We start from the raw sequence: 20,497 nt of genomic DNA on the forward strand, positions 1-20,497 counted from the left end.
AAAAAAAAGATCGAGAGAGTCCCTCACCGAGGGGGTTTATTTTTACTTTATTTTTTTTTCTCTTCTTTCTTTCTTTTACACAGTACTCTTTTACCCCGCAAAGGATTCCTCGTCTTAGTTTTTGATATGGTCCTGGTGACTGAATGTTTGGGAAAGTTTATTGGCATGCCAAAGGTACAGCACAAGTCAACTGTAAGATTTCCAGAATACCTTCAGCTCTCGACCATTATTACCTAAGGGCATGAGAAAAGAAAAAGCTTTGGTCTCCTGATAAGTTACTGCTTTGGTGTTGGGCTCTTTATTCTTACTGGTCAATCATTCTCCCATCGCCCATGACCAAAGTAATATAATTTGACAACAATAACAATAACAATAACAATAACAACAACAATGATACATGTACTAGGATCCCTAAGCATTTGCCGGGTTTCTGGGGCTACCATCTGTATCCACCCCAAAGAGTAAATCCTAGGTCCTATTTCCGATATCAGAACCATATCGACCGTCTGGATACCTTCCCGCCCACATAGAAAAACATAACTATCCCATGTAGTCGTACTTACTGCACGGTCGTCGTGACCGAAGAATCGGTCTCCAACAACCTGCAGACCCATTCGCTTACCAACGGGCATATGCACAGGGTCAATCTCCTAGGTTCAGTTCACCTGCAGCCGCCTGCTATGTTTGTCTCTCTCAAGACATTTTGATTCCGTTCAAGTTTTTGTCGGCAAATCTATCACCGTCGCTGTGGGAAATACCCGAACCCAACTCCTTCCAAATGAGTCCCAAGAACCGGCGGCGACAGAAGGTCAAGTGAGCAACGATCTTCTGGCACCGGGAGTGGTTCCATGGGACGACGAGACAGCTTGCCGCTGTTTGCATGGGTGGTGACGTTCCCGTGGCTGCCAGTTCTAATCAAACAATGCAATTTAGTACGACTACAACCACGCCCATCCCATCGCTGGAATGCACCTTCAGCTCCCCATTTTTCCTTTTCCTACAAACCTTACCGAGGGTTTCTAGGCCTTACGGAATTAGCAGTCTCCAAACAGTTTTGAGGGTTACTTTTTGCTCTTCTTCGGTAAATGTGGAATGATGATGGTTGTACAAGGGGAGCCTGAGGAGAATCATTTCGAATCCATCCTATCTGGCCGACCGTTACAAATGGGTTGATTCTTGGTGGCGTATGGTGGCTGTTGGAGGGGATGTCGTGCGGTTTAGAATGAGAATGAGAATGAGAATGCCGAATCCTTTCCCCTCTCTCTCTCTCTCTCTCTCTCTCTCTTTTTCCTTTTTTTCCGTTTTCATTTTATTTTATTTTTTTCATCTTTCCCGTAAAAGTCATATATGATAACTGTAGGAGTTATGGTCTTAAGTTAAAGGGAGGGGGGGAAAGTTGGTTACTGGGTGACCAGATTTAATGACGGGGAGGAGGCAGAATAATTAAACTATTACTCGGCTAACCCATCATAATAAATAATCGAATCATTGGTGGTTTCCGAGAAACGAGCCGTTGTCGAAGATAGATGTAGAAGGGGAACGAATCATGGGTTAGGGCTGGCCACCTGCAGTTCCAGATATGTATGTAGGATGTAGTAGGATGTACTAGTAGTCTGGATGTAAGTGCTCAGCCAAATGTACCTGTACGCCCGGAGGTGACTTGCTGGAATGGGGGTTGTGTGTTGAAGGCTGAGCCAGGTCTGTGCTAGCCCTTCGGGGCATAGTTACTTACGATGTTAAGGACGTAGGTACTTAGTATTTACCCTGACCAGGCTCCGGCGGGTTATAGAACGTTAAGATATATATTTCAAGAAATATTTCTGCTGCAGCAGGTCATGTTGGGGGACCATTTGGAGAAAGGTCTAGATGGAGTTGTAGGTTGCCCGTGGCGTGGTCAGCCCCCAGCGTAGTACTGGTTCTTTCCGAGGACTATAAAGTGTCTATCACCAGTGGATCATTGATAATAAAAATAAGAATAAGAATCATACTATACTTGAATTGGGGGTTTCTTGTTGTCACTAAATGCCAGACTAAAACGACGATACCGAAACGTTACAGTGAAGCGGGTGGGTCAAACAAATCAATTATCAGGTCAGAAAAAGAAGGCGAGGGAATGTGAGTGAGCGTTTCAGGCCATTGTAGGGAATGGGAAAATAAATCAACGATAATTGACCTCATTTTCGAACCGAGATAGGATCCCTCCTGAGTTGACTCCCAGTGGGAAACGGTACGTTGGCCGTTGATTTTCATCTCATTGTTTTTCTTTTTCTTTCTTTTTCTTTTTGTTCTATCTTTTTTTTTTTTTTCTTTTCTTTCGGGTGGCCGTTACCTTACTTTACGGCATATCCTTACCTACTCCGTCCAGTCCGAATGTACTACTAATCCCTCCACCCACTCACACTTCACACTTACTGCCACTCTCTTGCCTTTCAACTCAACTGCCTCGTCGCCGTTTTATTATTCGTCTTCTCCCCCTCATCCCCCCTTCGCCTGTTCCTTTTCTTCGTCAATCCATGCTGCCAATCTTGCTTTGCCGGATTTTACGCCCTGCTTAGCACGCCTATTTGTTTAATTTCTTCTTCCAGTCAGTCAACCTCATCTTGGGGTTGACTCTTGTCGATCATCCTGGCCTCGCGTTGAGCGCCTTCCGTCGCGCCGTTCCCCGCATAGACATTTCGTTGTCCATTCCCTTTTGCTCAGTCCTTACGTGATCACGACAACCTTTTGTTTTCTTTCTTTTTTTTTTTTTCCCCTGGTGATTTTGTGGTGCTTTTTGTGATCTCACCACAATCAACAAATAATAACGTCTCAGTTTCCCGTCAACCAGGGTCGATTTTCGCTGGAATTCACGCCCCGCAGTTCAGCCATGGCCCGTTGATCTTGCGGATGAATCCATAACCTCATTTCTAAGGGCACCCGCTCTGCCCGGCAGACGGTCTGCCTGGCTCTGTTGATTTCGCTTGTCTTTTTGCCTACGGTACCTCGAGTCGTGGCGGTGATCCCTTCCCCGGGGTTTTTCCCACCGTCTCAGAAACCTTGCCGGTCAGCATGGCGGGCAATGGCATCCAAAGTCCTCAGTTCCTGGCACCTCCGGCCGTGACGGCCTTACGGCAGGAGGCCCGGAGCATCATTCCGAGTTTAACCCCTTTGAATCGCTCTCTTAGTGACGACAATGACATGCAGGAAGAACGGGCGGAATTGAAGCAGGCAGCGGAGCAGACGTTGAACGTCATTGTGGACCTGGATCTCGATGGCCGCATCAAATGGGTCAGTCCGTCATGGAGACAGGTCGTGGGAACCGATCCAGAGTCGGTGGAGGGCCGGATGATTTCGGATCTTATTGTGGACAACCAGAATGCTTTCCAGGATGCAGTGGAGGCCATGAAGGAGGATGATTCTCGCAGTCGCTTTATTCGCTTCTCGTTGCTGATGGGTCCCGACTCGGTTCTGAAATACTCCCCGGAACCACGACCCGTGGAAGCGGAGACTACAGAAACTGGTGAAATTGAAGGCGCAGGTGGTCAAGAGGAGCCGCTTGCAGAGCCGGAGGAGCACAACCATGATGTTCTGAGCATGGAAGCACAAGGCATCATGGCGTACGATCGGACAGCGGATGGAGCTAGTCATGTAGGTTTGCTCGCAGAACCGGGATGGCTTGGTGGAAAGCTAACGGAAGAATGAAATATAGACGATGTGGATGTTGCGACCGTTCACTGAGCCCAGAGAAGTCACCATCGATCTCCCTCTTCTGCTGGTCGAATCTCTAGGCGTCGGAGCCGAGGTATTGGCAAGTTATTTGACGACCTTGGCAGAAGCGGCCGCGAACGAACCCGATCCCTCCAAGCATCCTGCACCCAACCCGGTATTATGTCGGATCTGTGAGCGTCAGATCACACCTTGGTGGTTTGAGAAACATTCCGATCTTTGTCTGCAGGAACACCGAGCTGAGATGGACGTTCAGATTGCCCAGGAAAACCTGAATGAGCACCGTCATGCGATCGTGAAGGTGCTGGACGCTCTTGAGGCTCGGCAAGGTAGACCCTTGGTGCTGGGTGAATCCAATCCGCCTCTACCCCAGCCGGAATACAAGGGTCTCCCCATTGGACCGTCCCCGGTTGCTTCGGCACCATCGTCGGGGTCTGTTTCCAACTCTAGCTCTGCTCCTGCCACTCCGCCTAGGTCCAGAGACCATTCGGTTTCCGGAATGGGTCACTCCCGTGGTCGATCGTTCGCTGTCCGGCGGCCGTTGTCGCGTGTCGTCGAACTGATCCTGGATCTCTGCGATACGGCTTTGGAGATTAACATGCCGGTACTCAAGGAGACTCGCGTAGACAGCAACGATGAATTCCGAACTTTATCTCCACAGTCAGAATCTCGGATTTCACAGGTTATCCAGTGGCAGTCGCCCAGCACAAATACATTGGAACAAGAGCAAGGCCTGGCTGCTTTGTGCACTGATACCGAGCAGGTAGCTAAAGCAAAAGTGGATGCGACTATCCGCTACCGCAGGATTGTTGAATACGCCGAGCGAATTCGCATCGAGTATACTGTGCTGGTGGAAGAGTGTATTACTGCAGCCCTTAGTAAGGCTGAGCGTATCGCAGCTGGTCAGCTCAGTGACTCCAGCTCCTCCGAGGATGAACCTGTGCTAGATATCCTTGATAGTAACATAGCTACTGGCCCCGTCCCCAGTCCGGCCCAGTCTCGAGAGTCCATACCGTTACCCCGTCCAATGTCCGCTTTGACGATGTCCATGCGGAACTCTCCCGACCGGCACCAGTCTCCCCATTCCTCCGAGGGAAAATTGTCGTCAGTGGCTGTCTCTACTGGGTCAAATAGTCCAATGGAATGCCCTACTCCTCGCTCGCACAAGAGCGTTGCCGGTGTGCTGGGCACGTCTCAACCTTCCCGACGCGGTCTTGCATCGGCGGATTTCGATGCTGGAGAAATGAGTGACAGTAGCGTCCTCTCATCTGCGTTCCCAGGCGCCATGCGAACGGATTCGCCGTGTTCCGATCGAAGCTTGGACCGAAAGCGTAGGAGTCTGGTGCTTCCCGGACTCTCGAGTTCCCCTCGCCGGGGTCATTCGCCTGCCCGAATTTCTGGCCCCCATTCGCCGTTGCGAATGCCGAAGCCTCGCCTATCTAGCGGCGCCGAAAGCTTGCCGTCTCCCATCGTTTCCCCGTCGACAAATGCCAGTGAGCTAGCGCATCATCACTTCCGCCACCATCGTCGCCAATCTTCAGCAACCTCGTCCGATGCTCCGCGGCCACCGGTCTCGCCGCACCTGGCATCGGCTAGCCAACCGCAGCCACGACCAGCGCCGGTGTCCATCAAAGATTTCGAGGTGATCAAGCCGATTAGCAAGGGTGCCTTTGGTAGCGTATATTTGTCGAAGAAGAAGACGACAGGGGAGCACTTTGCGATTAAAGTTTTGAAGAAGGCGGATATGGTTGCCAAGAATCAGGTCACCAATGTCAAAGCAGAACGAGCTATTATGATGTGGCAGGGGGAAAGTGATTTCGTTGCCAAATTATACTGGACGTTTTCCAGCAAAGATTATCTCTATTTGGTAATGGAATATCTCAATGGGGGTGACTGTGCATCCCTTGTTAAGATCTTAGGTGAACTTCCTGAGGATTGGGCTAAAAAGTACGTTGCCGAAGTAGTCCTCGGGGTAGAACATCTTCATAGCAGAGGCATTGTCCATCGAGATTTGAAGCCAGACAATCTATTGATTGACCAAACCGGTCACCTTAAGTTGACTGATTTTGGCTTGTCTCGGATGGGGCTCGTCGGGCGTCAGAAGCGGGTTTTGAAGAGTATGAACAATGAGCCAGCGCCCGATCTCCTGAAACAGGGACCTTTCCCTCGCGCTAGATCTATCACATCTTCTAGGTCAGCCTCGTTTGACTTTCAAGGTAGCGGTTCGCCAGGGTCCACGCCATTGATCACCCCAGATGTTGCTGGCAGCATGCCCCAACCGTCTTATTTCAGCCTCAATCAGAGCGGAATCAGTCGACAGACGTCTCGCCGGGCATCGGGGTATCGCAGCGATAGCGTAGGCAGCGAAGGTTTGCATTCAGTCTTCCGAACACTGTCCCTCCATGACCCCAGTGAAGTGCAGGGTTCGTTACCTGTTCCCGTGCCTGGTGCTAGCAACTTGGCCGAGTTGGAGGGCCAAAGTGAAGCAGGAGAATCTCCCCGTCTATATCCGCTTCAGCCAACGCCTAGTAATTCGGTCCCGCATGACTTTGGGCCGCAGCAAGGTATGATGCCGCCATTGATGGCGCTCTTCGACCCCGAGGACCATAACCGTCGTTTTGTTGGCACTCCAGATTATCTGGCCCCTGAGACAATTAACGGTGCGGGCCAGGATGAGATGAGCGACTGGTGGTCTCTGGGTTGTATTATGTTTGAATTCCTCTTCGGCTATCCTCCTTTTAACGCAAATACCCCAGATGAAGTGTTCGACAATATCCTCCATCGGAAAATTAACTGGCCGGAGCATGTGGAAGAGTTGACGAGCCCAGAGGCTATTGATCTAATGAATAAGCTGATGACTACCGATCCCGCTCAGCGGATTGGAGCTAACGTGGAAGAGAAGTATCCGAATGGGGGAGCAGAGATCCGCAACCATCCGTGGTTCTCGGATATCAATTTTGACACCCTACTGGATGACAAGGCCCAGTTTGTTCCAAATCTTGAAAACCCGGAAGATACCGAATACTTCGATTCCCGTGGAGCTACGCTCCAAGCCTTCTCGGAGGAGCTAGAGGAGGGAGACTCTCCTCGGCCGGTAACCGCCGGACCATATCCAGATCGCCCACATGATGCACTTTTCAAGGTTCGTTCGCAGGTCAATGCATCGAAGCGACCCTTGATGCCGCTGCATATCCCGCCTCATGTCCGCGAGTCACGCAGTAGAAGACTGAGTGAGCCTTCTTTGGAAGACGACTTTGGCAGCTTCTCCTTCAAGAACCTTCCGATGCTTGAGAAGGCAAACAAAGATGTGATACAGAAACTGCGCCAAGAGGCGATGCAAGCACAGCAGCGCCCATTCGCGGCTTCGGGCCCCCAGCCACAGCCTTCGGGAAAGGACCAGGGACAGGCGCAAGGACAGGGGCCGAGTCAGGCACAGACCCCAACCCCATCTTCGTCTGGTCCCTCCCTGGAAGGAAGTCCGTTACCAATGTCGTTGCAGCGGACTATGTCACAAAATAAAGGAAACAATCGACCTTCCTCCCCGTCAAGCCAAGCAAACTCCTCTCCCAGTCGCCCGTCTCAGCCTTCGTCGCCTCTCCTAGTTCAATTCAGCACTGGTCATCACAACCATGAACGCAGAAAGACATCTGGTTCTTCGTCGACTAACTCGCACCACTCCAGTGCCTCTGGCCCACCTGCTAGTGCTGAGCAGGCTCGTATGGCAAGCCTAAAGATCAGTTCAAACGCTTCGTCACCGGTGAAAACAAGCCGAGTCACAGCAACCCATTCGCCTGACAAGACACCATCAGGCCCTCCCCGCCACGCCAGTGTGCCCACGAGGGCTAGGTCGCAGACTATCGGGTCCCAGGATGGTGACTTGTCTTCGTCACTGGCCAAGGAATCGTATGTTGCTGGTCACTATAAGCGACGCAGCCAACGATTCAACGATATCTCACCCTCTTCTTCCGACAATGAAGACCCACGTACGAAGCAGTTGCTCAAGAACCAGCGACAACGTCAAAGCTCCAGACGCCTTTCTCAGCTTAACTACCCCGATGGCCCATTCTTCCGGCCCTTGGATGTACTGATCTGCGAGGATCATCCGGTCTCCAGAATGGTGATGGAACGCCTGTTTGAGAAGCTCCGCTGTCGTACGATTACCGCTGTGAATGGTGCAGAGGCTATGCGCTACGCTCTCAGCCAAGTGCAATTTGACATTATCATGACGGAGTTCAAACTGCCCCAGGTCAATGGAGCAGATGTCGCACGTATGGTTCGGGAGACACGGAGTGCTAATCGACACACCCCAATTATCGCGGTAACGGGCTATTTGAAAGATTTCCCAGAGACCCACCACTTCGATGGGCTGATTGAGAAGCCCCCAACTCTTACCAAGCTTACCCAAGCATTGTGTAAGTATTGCCAATGGAAGCCTCCTCCGAACGATTCCATTCTTTCTCAGCCGTTGGCCGTTCCGTCTGCAACGCCACGTCAGATGCCAGCTCCTGCTGAGCACAGCCCAAGCTCAGTAACTTCATCCAACTTTGTCCCGGTGCCGGCAAGTTCATATCAAGGTTCTAGCCGCGCAGACTCCATCGGCAGTAGCTACTTTGGTGATATGGAGTCTGTCAAAGCGGAGGATGCCCCAATTACCGGGAGCCGTAAAAATGATGAATGGTGTTCATGCCACGGTGGGCTAGGTATATCAGGAGATACGGGTACAAGTCAAGGAGAATCGACCCAAGGGACGGCCGATTCCAATAATAAACCCAGCTCAGACTCTGCACCTTTACCGCACTTGCTTCATACTGTCTCCGCCCCAGCTTCCATGAGTGCCTCTGGCACGCTCACCCCGCGGAAGCAGCGCTCTAGTGAAGCGATTCGCGCCAAGAGAGAATCTCTAGAAAGAAAACGCTATGAGTGTGTGGAATCTGGTGATGATGAAGACGAAGAGCTCGGGCGTCCCACCTCACGTACACAAAGCCCAAGAAATCGGTCAACCCGCCCTGGCTCTAAATTGGGTATAGAGATGATGAGGACCAACAGCAGAGGCAGCGTGGTCAGTGGCAGCGAGGAGTTGCTCAAGAAAGAGAGAGAATCGCTTGAAAGGAGGAGGAGTGGAGGCTCAGAGAGCATCAGCGAGGAGCAAGCAGAATCTCCTGGCATAGAGGATAAATATGAAGGGCTCCATTTCCCCGAAGACGCAATTGTGCTGTCGGAAGATAACTTTAGCCCTAAGCAATCTCCCACACTTTCCGCGTCAAATATGAGTCCCTGTTTCTCTTCAATGTCTCGTCTGGAGTCCTCGTTTGCGCATGGCATTACCGGGACAGGCCTTGGGGTCAGCCCGGATACGAGCACGGAAACTCTCAAAAAGGGCCACATAACTCCTCCCATTGTGTTCACGACAGCGGATGAGTCCGTATCGGTTGACCCGAATACACCTTTCATCCAGACGTCCAGCGTCGAAGATGACACCGAAACAATCCCTGATTCTGAAGCCACTCCGCGACCGATACATACCCCTTCACTCGGCTTAGATTCGGAGATTACACCTCGTCAAGGTGGAAGATAGAACGATTACATTTTCACTTCGGTTGGAAGATAGACTGTTTGCCTTTGATTTAGAAATTGCCCATGACGCAGGTGTGTCGTTTCCTAGCCAGATATTCTGCTTGTCTCTTGTGTCATTATGGCCCGGCCCTACTTCCCTTCTCTGTATATTTCCCCCTTTTCCTACTACTGATGAAATTTGTCTGATATTACAATCTGCTAAAGTTGCTCTCCATTCTGCTTGTTTATTTCTCTTCTTAGTCGTTTCTCATTCCATTTCCTTTGCCAGATTAAGCGGGTGTTCCGGAGTGATTGATATCATCTCAATCAGGTCATTTGAGTTTCTCTCTTTTCCACTTTCAATATCCTTGCAACTCTGCACCATTCCATTCCATTTCCTATGTTCTATCAACTCATCTTCAAATCAAAACCAACCAAAAAAAAATTCGTGTATGTACGAAATAAACAATCTGTCCGCCCAGGCAAAGCAAGAAAGAGAATGGCATACCAACCGCAGGACAGCCGAGATTCACTCTCAAAACGGGCACCCCCCCAAAAAAAAGAAAAAAAAAGATCCCCTCTGAACGCATGAGAAGATCATTCATTCTGTTCCTTCTTATTATGGCTTCAGTAGTAAATATTTCAGTGTATTTTATGACATGATACGTGAGAATTTATGAACTGGTGCAAGATGAGCATTGATTGACATTGTCCCTTGAGTTGGCTGACTGTATTCAACCGTATTTGTAACAAGTGCTTGATAACTGCTAGTTAGTGATGGGCCAGAGCTGGCTGGCCCTTTGGTAAATCTACTACATGGCAGTTTTATTTTCAATTTCTCTTTCCTCTTCTGAAGATATTTCCCGTGATTCTGCAGTGTGTGTTTTATGCAGCCATGTCTCGCGAGAGACCATGCAGGCGAAAAACCAAGATTCCCAGGGCATTAAGGATTGGACGATTGATGTGTATAATGAATGGGACTCAACCGATCTTGCATATCGAGGGATGACGGTTTGTAGTGTTGTCATTGCAGCAAGTATATTCCCAAAATCCCATAGGGCTGTCGTTCAGACTCTCACTGCTCATATGCTGTATTCGTTTTTGTTATATTAAGTAGACTGGGTATGCTAACAAGATCAAGATGGGTCCCATCGGTGTAGTTAACGCTGAGTTGACCTCCGGATATTTACTTGTTATTTTTGCGTGTATAATGCAATGGAATGGTTGTTATTGATATGAAGGCTATATGTACTCAGACTTAACTGCTTAGAGATAGTGATTATCAATCTTGTAAAGTCTAATAATTAAATGACAATGAATGATAAGGACGCTCATAGCGAACAGATGTGTAAACCGCCAGCTTAAAACGTGTATGTTCATATGAACTCATGACAAAACTCCGTCATGTCCCGTTTTCATATTACAACCAGAAAAGAACGATGCCGCCCACAGTATCGACCATGAAATAACGTAGATCATGTGCGCGTAGGTATCAGATAGATGGCAGTATGTATGATCGAATATAGCTTCACAGATAAAAAGAAAGAGGATTTAAGGGCTATCGGGTGCCAGGCGAAACGGAGCGGATATCGCTCGCGTCGAATCGGCCTTGCTCGGCTAGATCGTCACGCTCGCGGCTGACACTGGAGCGGTGGCGGAAGAACCGATTGCGACTGATAGAGGACAGGCTATGGGTGCCTTGAGATTCCGTCGACCGACGGCCTTCACCTGATTGCGTCGGGACGCTGAGATTGGACGGGCGACGTGCCCGGGAGGACGACGAGCGGCTCTGGCGTTCAGCCTCTTCATCCTCCTCTTCTTCCAGGATGCGGCGATGGGCGGCTTCGCGGTTGGAAGAGCGGACGACGTCATCGACAAGAGGGGAGTTGGATTCAAACACATCGCCCATCACATCACCGGAGGAGAGATCGCGCATTCCCAACGAGAAGTCGACATGCTTGTGTGACTGAACCGACTCGCCCCGGGCACGGGCTGCAGCGGTGTTCATGCCTTTGCGCAGGATCGACGGGTGGCGGGTGGCGCTGGAGCTGCTGTGTCCGGTATTTTCGGGGATGTCGTGGATAGGCGTGGGCGGGGGACGGCTGTCGTGGTCGGCCGATGACATCTGAGGTGGGAAACCCTGGACATGGAAGGGGATGTCCACACGGGCACCCTGGAGGTTCATGCGTGGGCCCTCGATACCAATTTCTTGCAGGGCAACCATGAGCATACAGATGAACTTGTTACGACGCTGAAGACGCAATCCTTCGTTCTGCCAGTTAGACTTGTAAAAGAAGACGACGTTGAGGGTCACAGAGAAGTTTTCCGTCACGGCACGCATCTCAGTCAAGATATTAGTCTGGAACTCGCGCTTTTCGCTGCGGACGAATTCCAACAGACGTTGACGGAGAGCATCAATCTGCTCAAGCGTTGTACCGTACTTGATCACGATAGGGATTGCTTCCGCGAGCGCGCCAGATCGGCGTTGGTTGAGGATAAAGAGCCCGTTCAAATAGCTGTTTGGTGCCTGGACGATGTGACCCTGCATCTTCTTGAATTCCGTGTAGAGCAACGAGATCTGTTTTACAAAGTAATCATCACCCAAACCAGCATCACCTGCGTTACCATAGATCGTCACACGGTCGCCCACATCGAAGGGATGCTTGACAAAGACGAAGATAAGCGACTGCAGGAATTCCTGGGCGGTGGCAGAGAAGAGCCAGGACAAGGCAAGAATACTGGAGCCCGCGGAAGTGAGCACACCAGAAGCCGAAGTCGAGATCAACGACACGAAGACGATCAAGCTGATGACAACGACGAAGAATTCCAAAACGTTGTCGAGTCGGGAGACGACCGAATCAAGATCCTTGAGAGATGCAGTAATAGCCTTGCGTTCCCGTCCGATTTCCACACAAACCGCCTCCAGTTCGTCCATAGAGATGTCGCCGTTCATATCTTTGTCGAACATGATAAATGCAGCCTCAGCTTCCTCGCTATTATCAAACGCCTCCTTGAGGTCACCGGCAAAGACTGTGTCAAATCCGTCACGCACGAAAGTCCGATAAAGACGCCGGGCCAGAACCTGGCAGCCCGAGGTGGTCCGCAACAAGGTCAAAATGACTTGATAGGGATGAGTACTGTTAGTCGCCTTCCGGCCCGTGAAGTCCGCAGCAACTGCTCCGGCCACATCTCCAACCTTGTTCAATGCACCTTTGGCTACACGTTGCGCCTTGCCAGCGTAGCGCAAGGGGGTTTTGGTGCCGCTGCCACCGGTATCATTCTTTTCTTCAAACTCATCGTCCTTCACCGAGATCTTGTTGCGAGAGAAGTCGTACAGCTTGGTCAAACTACCGATTTGGAATTTATTGATCTCGATACGATCGGCATATGTACGCGTATGGAAACTAATGGCGATAAGTTGAATAATGATCTTTTCGATATAGTTCAAGATCGTCCAGACAAAGATGGAGATGATAATCTTGTTCACCGTATTCTCCCATGAACGCGTAGCTGAGTTGCCGTCCACATGATGGTTCTTCATTGTAGGGAGAAAAGAGATCTCGATACCTAGCCACCAAAAGAAAAGAGTAGCGTGTAGTTCCAATTGCTTGGCCATGTCGCGCCATTTTTTGGCGTTGTTGGTAAAAATACTGGCCAGCAACCCTGCAGCGACAGGAATACATTTGGCCACAATCTAACGCATCGAACCGTCAGGTACACTGCAGGAGCAACTGGGAAGGGAAAGGGAACATACTCTACCAGCCCACAGAGTCAACCAGACAATTTCCAACCAAACAGAGAACCAAAGCAGTTCGACACCCCCCACGTTCGCATCCGGGTAAGCCAGTGCGCCGACCAGCAGCGGGATCAGTAAGATAACAACGAGGGGTAAAATGTAAGTTAAATAGCGAACGATGAAGCTGGACTCATGGATTTTCTTGACGAATCGAGCTATGTTCGTGTTGGGAGACTCTGGCGGGTTGTAGACAGCGGCTTTCTCGTGCAAAGGATTGGTCGCCTCATCGAACTCGTCCACATTTTGGGAGCGATGCGAGCGAGACCGCGACATCGAGGTGCGCTCAGCTTTGCTCTCCGTGTCCTCATGGGTGGAACGTGACGCCACCTTCTCTGCTTCAAGGAGAGCTAAATCATCTTCGAGGCGTTTGGTCTCTTCCCTTTTGGCCGAAGGCGAGCGTAAAGCTGTCCGGTCCAAATCGTCGGCGTACGAGGTGTTGACGGTGAGGTGGTTGTTCCCGGGAGTATCTTGCGAGCCCTCGTTGATATAGGTGCCTTCGTCCGAGGTTGGGGAGTGGTCGTCCGTCCGGTTCTTCTTCTCGGGATATTTGGGAGCTGGAAGCTCCTCAATAGGGGTCGACATGCCGGCACCAGGCCAGGGGTCTTAGTAAATATTAAGTATAGTTGATATCGATTGAATGCAGTCGGACTGGACGCGTGTCAGAAACCGTCAACACGCCACAGTAAGAGGTAGAAAAGAGTGACTAAATGCAGAAAAAAAATAGATGAATGAATGAATGAGACCCCGGGTATATGACGAACCGAAGGAGTCTAGAAGGGTTGGAACGGTTTTGGTCGAGGGGCAGCAGTAGCATATAAATATGCGATGGGACCAGCAATACGAGACGGAGACGCACCTTCAACAATAGTGGGGACTCCGATGTCAGACTAACAAGCAGACGGGACTTGGAGTGGGCATCGGATACTAGACCCGTCGTGGTCCAGTCAATCGAAAGGGAAAGAGGTTGATAGTGAGGTAAGAAAAGAAAATTACAAGATGGAGAATAATAATAGAGACAGTACGGAGGAGAAGGTAAAGAAAGACAGACAGATGGCGATAGAAAGAGGAAGAAGAGAGACTGAGGGAAAGGGAACCAACCAAATATTAAACCGGAAGGTACTTAGTTACTTATCCCTAGTCAGTCCTTGAAGAAAATGGGGGTAAAAAAAATGAAAAATGAAAAAATCAAAGTTGAGCCCCGAAGCACTGACAAGCACAGAAGTTATGCAGCCGACTTCCACTGGAGGAGCAGTTGATTTATGCCGATCGCACGGGAGAAAAATAGGACGGTGGAGACCTTTCACCATGCGAAGAATTTCTCAGTTCCAGACCGTTTTGTCATTTGATGTCAGTGTTTTGGATCATCGCTGAATTGACTTCATTAGGGTTGTGTCTTTGTCAGGATGATAACGTCGGGTTCTTGTACCCTAACACAACCATGATTCCTTCGACCTCTTATTTTTTAAGATATCAGCATCCTTATCTATCAAACCTAAATTGTATTTTTATCCCTTTTGTGAGATTCCACAAGCCAGGTACGGGTCGATGTGGCTTTTTTTTCTCCTGGTAAGGCCGATCTCGAGATTAACTAAGGGGAGCCACCCGTTCACCGTCGGCTTGGATCTGTGGTTCTGGCCAGTGGTCACTGCCCCTCTTCAGTGGCCCCGGTTGGGTCCTTAGCTTTCCCACTAGTGGTGAACGACCCAACAGCTGTGACCAATGATGGCCCTATCGCGGGCTTCTGGTCAGACCCGAGAACGTGTAAGGTACTCCGTAGAGAGACCCCTACCGCGTACGTCGGTCTAGATGTAAGGTTCGGTTCAACGTGAAGTAAGATTCCTTGCATAGCTGCAAAATGGCTGATTCATCCTCTCATCCCCAGACACTTATGCAAGTACCCAGGCGGGTGGGTTCTCGGGAAAAGGATAGTTCGAGACGGACGGCGAGTCGTGTAACCTGGAAGGCTTACCGAGCCCATACTAGTAGTACTCCCAAGTAGAGAGTCCTGATGGCGATGGGTGCCCGTCATTGGTTGGCTATCTCCGTCGAAGTAAAACACACGATGGGAAATTGGCCACCGCCAAGGAACGCCACCTCAGGCACACTTACGGCAAGCTCTGAACTTTCGCTTCCACCGGAAGAGCGTACTAGTAGTTCCCAGAGAAAAAGAAACTTGTCAAAGTGCGTCAATCACACTTGACAGCGGCAGTAAACGTTGGACTAGTTCTCGCTTCTCGGAACGGTACCTTCTCAGCTGTCCTCTCCAACGCTGTTCACGAACACTGGTTTTAGTCATGGGAATGGCTGCAATCTCCATTGGCCGGATATGGCAGTGGGTATTTTAGTCAAGATGGGTATATTAATCTGAATCTCACACGGTGCGAATATTAATAGCATCGATATCGTGAAAAAGGCTATTTCCACACTATGCGCATATATTGTCGGGAAAACCTGATTTTGGTTATGCACTGCACATGCACCCCATTGTGACACATAATGTATGTCTTGAGTATTGGCTGAGGCAATAGCTCTTGATTCGCAAGTATTCATTGAGTAAAAGGAAAAGGATGAAAAAGGAGAGAGTTACATTCCCAAACTACCTTCCCGGGTACTACCATCCATACGTGGTATAGTGGAACAAAAGCATTAGCACACCGCAGCATCCATCGCGACCGATTGATTGTTAATCGAGAGAAAGTCTATGAGATGGAATTGCTACGCTTGAATTGTTGACGTGTTGTTCCCCGCTCCGATCAACCAGTCAACGGAAGACTCTTCTCTTACGATTCTGTACCAAATCTTGATAGGCACTCGAACAATGGATCGCCCCATCATAAACTTTCTTTACTATGAAGTGCATAAGCGAAGTGTACCAACCATGTTATTCTATGCACGGTGTGATATGCTCAAGACCTGAAAACAATCGCACACAGTATACTGTGACTGATATATACCTCGCATTCTGCTCCACATGGACATTGACCATACGATGTCCATAAACCGAGGTATGGTAGGAGTATTCCATCCCCGCATTTCCCAAAAGAGCACATGGATCATAGTTACCCAGAAGGTTGAGATATGCCTCCAGAATGCAGTCTGATAACAAGGATCAATCCCTGGAATATAATGGCCGCATATTCTCGATATGCTGGCATAAGTGCATGGTCTCCCATTAATACAACTCTGAGATACTACCGCGTACTATGAGTCTCGCTATACACAGCGCCAATATAAGCAATCCCTCGGTATAAGCAATTTGAAGGGCCAGCTAAATTACTCGCTTATAGCGAGGTTTTACAGTATACGAGCTTACCTAGTAGCGCATGCCTAGTATCGCCTCCAGGTACTATGCACTTTATTCTCTTGCACGAAACATTACCGGATACAGGTGCTAGGGCAAGAGACGCTTAAGGAATCAAATCACAGTGGAAGGCACATTCTGGACCTTTGTAAAGAGCCCGGGTATCATGCACGAAGGCTGTACATAGCAGCTGGTCTGGCGTTCGCTACCCATCTATACCGGCCTTTGCGTTGATCATGGCTTCGCTCTGGGCCGATGTCTCGACTTTCGAGACAAGAAGTGGAGCGTGACGGAAATGGATTGGCGAGTTAGGATGACGATCTAGACTACATCGGAAGCATATTGACCTTTCCCCTTCCAATACGGGCCTTACTCTAAACGCCACCGAGTTATCAACGGTTAGCAGCGATCTTCAGTAGTACTCTACTAGTCGCCTCCCCGTGTATTTTCTTGTCCACATCAGGTCAGGTTCTGGAAAGTTAGACGACTGGGGGATGGGCCCCATAAAAAGGTGATGTTATTAATGCTTTGACCTCCTTGGTAGATGAAACGACGAAGAATGAGCCAGGTGTCTTTCATAAGATGCTGGCTGGTATTTAAAATTTGTCACCCCCTTCTATCTCTCTCCTATATATGTCTCGTTTGATTTTTCTTTTCACTCAGTATGAGTCTTTTGTGCGTATGGCCGTCATCGGCATAGTGACTTTTCTTCATTCGTAGGGTCGCGAGAAATGACAGCAAGTACGATCATGGTTGCTTTCGGAATTCTATGATTAAGTTATGTATTGAATTAACCCTTCGTGAGCAGAGAAATCAATATCATCACCGCGATCTAGGAAGCTACTACCCGTCCTACTCAACAACCTCTACGCTTGTTCAGTCCGTATAACGTAGCAAGTAAACGACGAATTGAATTCTTCACACTCAAAGCTTCCAAAGGCTGTCAACCTTACCCCCGAACTTTCCTCGCCGGTAATTTCCATTACCGTGTGGCCATCCATCTCTTACTCACTACTAGTATACCACACACGTCTACATCGATGTCACTTCTCTTTTTGTTTGTACGTCCCGGACAAAGTTTAAAAAAATGAACAGAATGCATTAGATATGCTATACTTTTCCTTCACCCACTTGCCATACCATACCAAACAATTAACTCCGGGCACTTTAAATATTTTTTTTAAAAAAAGTATAGTTGTGATAAGTTTACCCAAACCAGGAAGAAAAGCTTCATTTTGACCGTCCCTTATTTCGTTGAGAGCTCTAAGAATGGGCCGAAGCTGATGACAGAGAAAGTCGAAGATCTTCACATGTCCGGACTTTGCGCCAGCGCACCTCTATTGCTCATCGGATTCCTTGGGATATGATATTGTTGTTCTTCTGGGGGCGAATGCTAATGATTACAGTTCAGCTTGAGTATGATATATTGCTTGTTCGGGTAACTATAGCCCGAAAAAGGAAGTGCAAGAGCACGGTTCAGCAGCTATTTTGCGAAGACAGTAGGATACTATTTGTAAGGCAAGTTACAGGGTATATTGTGCGTTTTGTATGTGGCATTGTAGATAGGGATTCAGCGGTACTGATTTGATTATTTACTCTTCTTACATGATGGGCTCCGATAGGTGCACCTAAGGTCAGCGTTAGTGGAGATGGCTAGTCAAACTTCTGGCTTAGAGTTCTTCTCCTGTCTTCCAAAGTGTGATTGTTGGCCATCCATTTTCAGCCCCAATTCGACTCGGTTGACGGGTGAATCTATGGAAGACTGCAGAATAGTGAGCGTGGTCCAGGGTCCAGGATACATGGAAGAGGAAATGACATAACATGATGGGCTCTGACGGGTCACGTAATGATCCGCTTAGTGGATGGATCAGGAGAGGCTGGAGGAACCGTTGATTGGCTGACGAGGCCCTGTTTATTGGGCCCACGGGCAAGAACGACCGAACTATCACTCCACTGCTCCTTCACTTTACTAGCTCTCTCTTCTCTTCTCTCCTGGTTCTCCTCTTCGATTCCTTTAAGCTACACCTGACTCTTTTCCAATTCTCTCCCATCCAACCACCGGGAATATCCTGTTGCTCCGTCCTCCTGCCGTATCACCATCTCGTTAAGCCATCATGAGAGGCGAGGTACGAAATCACTCTGGATTTTACTGCCGTTTGCTTATTTACTTCCCCCGCATTGTCACGCCCCTCCCCTTAACCACGACCGTTGACATTTACCTCGTTCGGGCTCATCTTGCCTGAGCATCACCCTTTCCCATGGATGTACATTTATTGATTCTAACCTCCGTCCGTCATATCTAGATTTGCCACATCCACATTGGCCAGGCTGGTACGCAGCTTGGTAACAGCGCTTGGGAGTTGTACGTTCACCGCTTTTCCCGTTGCCAACATATACATACCCCACTCTGAACTAGCCCACATCTTGGTAGCAACCGGCCTGCAATCAAGCTAATCTCGACCCATACAGATACCTTCTGGAGCATGGTCTCAAGGCCGATGGCCGTATCGACCCCGAGGCGTCCGAGGAAGTCAACTCGGGCGGTTCGTTCGAGACCTTCTTTACTGAGACCAGCAACGGCAAATACGTCCCCCGTTCCATCTTCGTTGACCTCGACCCATCGGTATGCAATCGCCTTCTAGGAAAACAACTTAATGCTTGCGATGAATCTGTTACGCTGACTATCACCAGCCTATTGATGAGATCCGTAGCGGTGCCTACCGCCAGCTCTTCCACCCTGAGCTGTTGATAAGCGGAAAGGAAGACGCAGCCAACAACTGTACGGTCTACAGAAAATATCAGTGAGAAGCAAAGGCTAATCGATAAACGACAGATGCTCGTGGCCACTATACCATCGGAAAGGAGCTTGTGGACAGTGTCGTTGATCGCGTCCGCCGGGTGGCTGGTAAGAACAATGGACCGACCATATGATAGGCCTATGCTGATCTTGCCAGACAACTGTTCCTCGCTGCAGGGTTTCTTGGTCTTCCACTCGTTCGGCGGTGGTACCGGTTCTGGTTTCGGTGCTCTATTGCTGGAGCGCCTCTCCACCGACTACGGCAAGAAGGCCAAGCTAGAGTTCGCCGTTTACCCTTCCCCCCGTGTCTCGACTGCTGTTGTTGAGCCCTATAACGCTGTGCTGTCTACCCACAGCACGATTGAGAACGCCGACTGCACCTTCCTTGTTGACAACGAGGCAGTCTATGACATCTGCCGTCGCAACCTGGATATCCCCCGCCCAAGCTATGAGCATCTGAACCGTCTGATTGCTCAGGTTGTCAGCTCCATCACCTCCAGTCTGCGTTTCGATGGCGCCCTCAACGTCGACTTGACTGAATTCCAGACCAACTTGGTGCCCTTCCCTCGTATCCACTACCCGTTGATCTCCTATGCCCCCGTTGTGTCCAGCAACCGCAGCTCCCATGAAAGCTTCAAGGTGCAAGATCTCACCTTCCAGTGTATGGACCCCTACTGTTTCCCCTAAGTACCTTTGGTGGCATGGAGGGACTGACAACTACTTCTAGGCTTCGAGCCGAACAACCAGATGGTTGTCTGTGATCCTCGTAACGGAAAGTACATGGCTGTAGCTTTGCTGTATCGCGGGGACGTTGTGCCCCGTGATTGCACCCAGGCTATCGCCTCCGTCAAGGCCAAGGCTTCCTTCAACCTGGTCGAATGGTGTCCTACTGGATTCAAGCTGGGTATTAACTACCAGAAGCCCGTGCGCGTTCCCAACAGCGAACTCGCCCCCGTCGATCGTTCCGTCAGCATGCTCTCCAACACCACCTCCATCTCCGAGGCCTGGAGCCGTCTCGACCACAAGTTCGACCTCATGTACTCCAAGCGCGCCTTCGTCCACTGGTATGTCGGCGAGGGTATGGAGGAGGGAGAGTTCTCCGAGGCCCGTGAGGACCTCGCTGCGCTGGAGAAGGATTACGAAGAGGTTGCCAACGATGGCGAGCCATTGGAGGAGGAAGAGCCTGAATACTGATCGGCTTGCAACTCGGCGCCTGCTCTGCTTGTCGGTTTGATTCTTGGCTTGTCTACTTTGTGCCAAAATTGTATCTCGTCCTTGTGCTTGCGACACCCCCTTCTGTTTTCTTGTTTCCCTAGCGTTCGTTCCATTTCTCACCCTTGTCCGG

At 49.7% G+C, this 20,497-nt stretch overlaps 3 protein-coding genes across 3 annotated transcripts; 2 read left to right on the forward strand and 1 right to left on the reverse strand.

The window, feature by feature from the left end:
• Positions 1–3,048: 3,048 nt before the first annotated feature.
• Positions 3,049–9,280, forward strand: ABOM_004267 (protein kinase RIM15; the record flags this gene model as incomplete). Its single annotated transcript, XM_022531397.1, has 2 exons — positions 3,049–3,627; positions 3,689–9,280. The coding sequence occupies 2 exons, from the start codon at positions 3,049–3,051 to the stop codon at positions 9,278–9,280; spliced, it is 6,171 nt and encodes a 2,056-aa protein (XP_022391353.1).
• Positions 9,281–10,816: 1,536 nt separating this feature from the next.
• ABOM_004268 (Mechanosensitive ion channel family) lies at positions 10,817–13,636 on the reverse strand (the record flags this gene model as incomplete). The annotated part of the gene is made up of 2 exons (XM_022531398.1): positions 10,817–12,952; positions 13,013–13,636. The coding sequence occupies 2 exons, from the start codon at positions 13,634–13,636 to the stop codon at positions 10,817–10,819; spliced, it is 2,760 nt and encodes a 919-aa protein (XP_022391355.1).
• Positions 13,637–18,469: 4,833 nt separating this feature from the next.
• On the forward strand, positions 18,470–20,346 carry ABOM_004269 (tubulin alpha chain; the record flags this gene model as incomplete). The annotated part of the gene is made up of 7 exons (XM_022531399.1): positions 18,470–18,481; positions 18,659–18,717; positions 18,825–18,978; positions 19,047–19,134; positions 19,189–19,260; positions 19,310–19,813; positions 19,880–20,346. The coding sequence occupies 7 exons, from the start codon at positions 18,470–18,472 to the stop codon at positions 20,344–20,346; spliced, it is 1,356 nt and encodes a 451-aa protein (XP_022391354.1).
• Between the last annotated feature and the right edge of the window lie 151 nt (positions 20,347–20,497).

This window comes from Aspergillus bombycis, assembly GCF_001792695.1.
Source record: "Aspergillus bombycis strain NRRL26010 chromosome Unknown contig00021, whole genome shotgun sequence".
Classification (NCBI taxonomy): Eukaryota; Fungi; Ascomycota; class Eurotiomycetes; order Eurotiales; family Aspergillaceae; genus Aspergillus; species Aspergillus bombycis.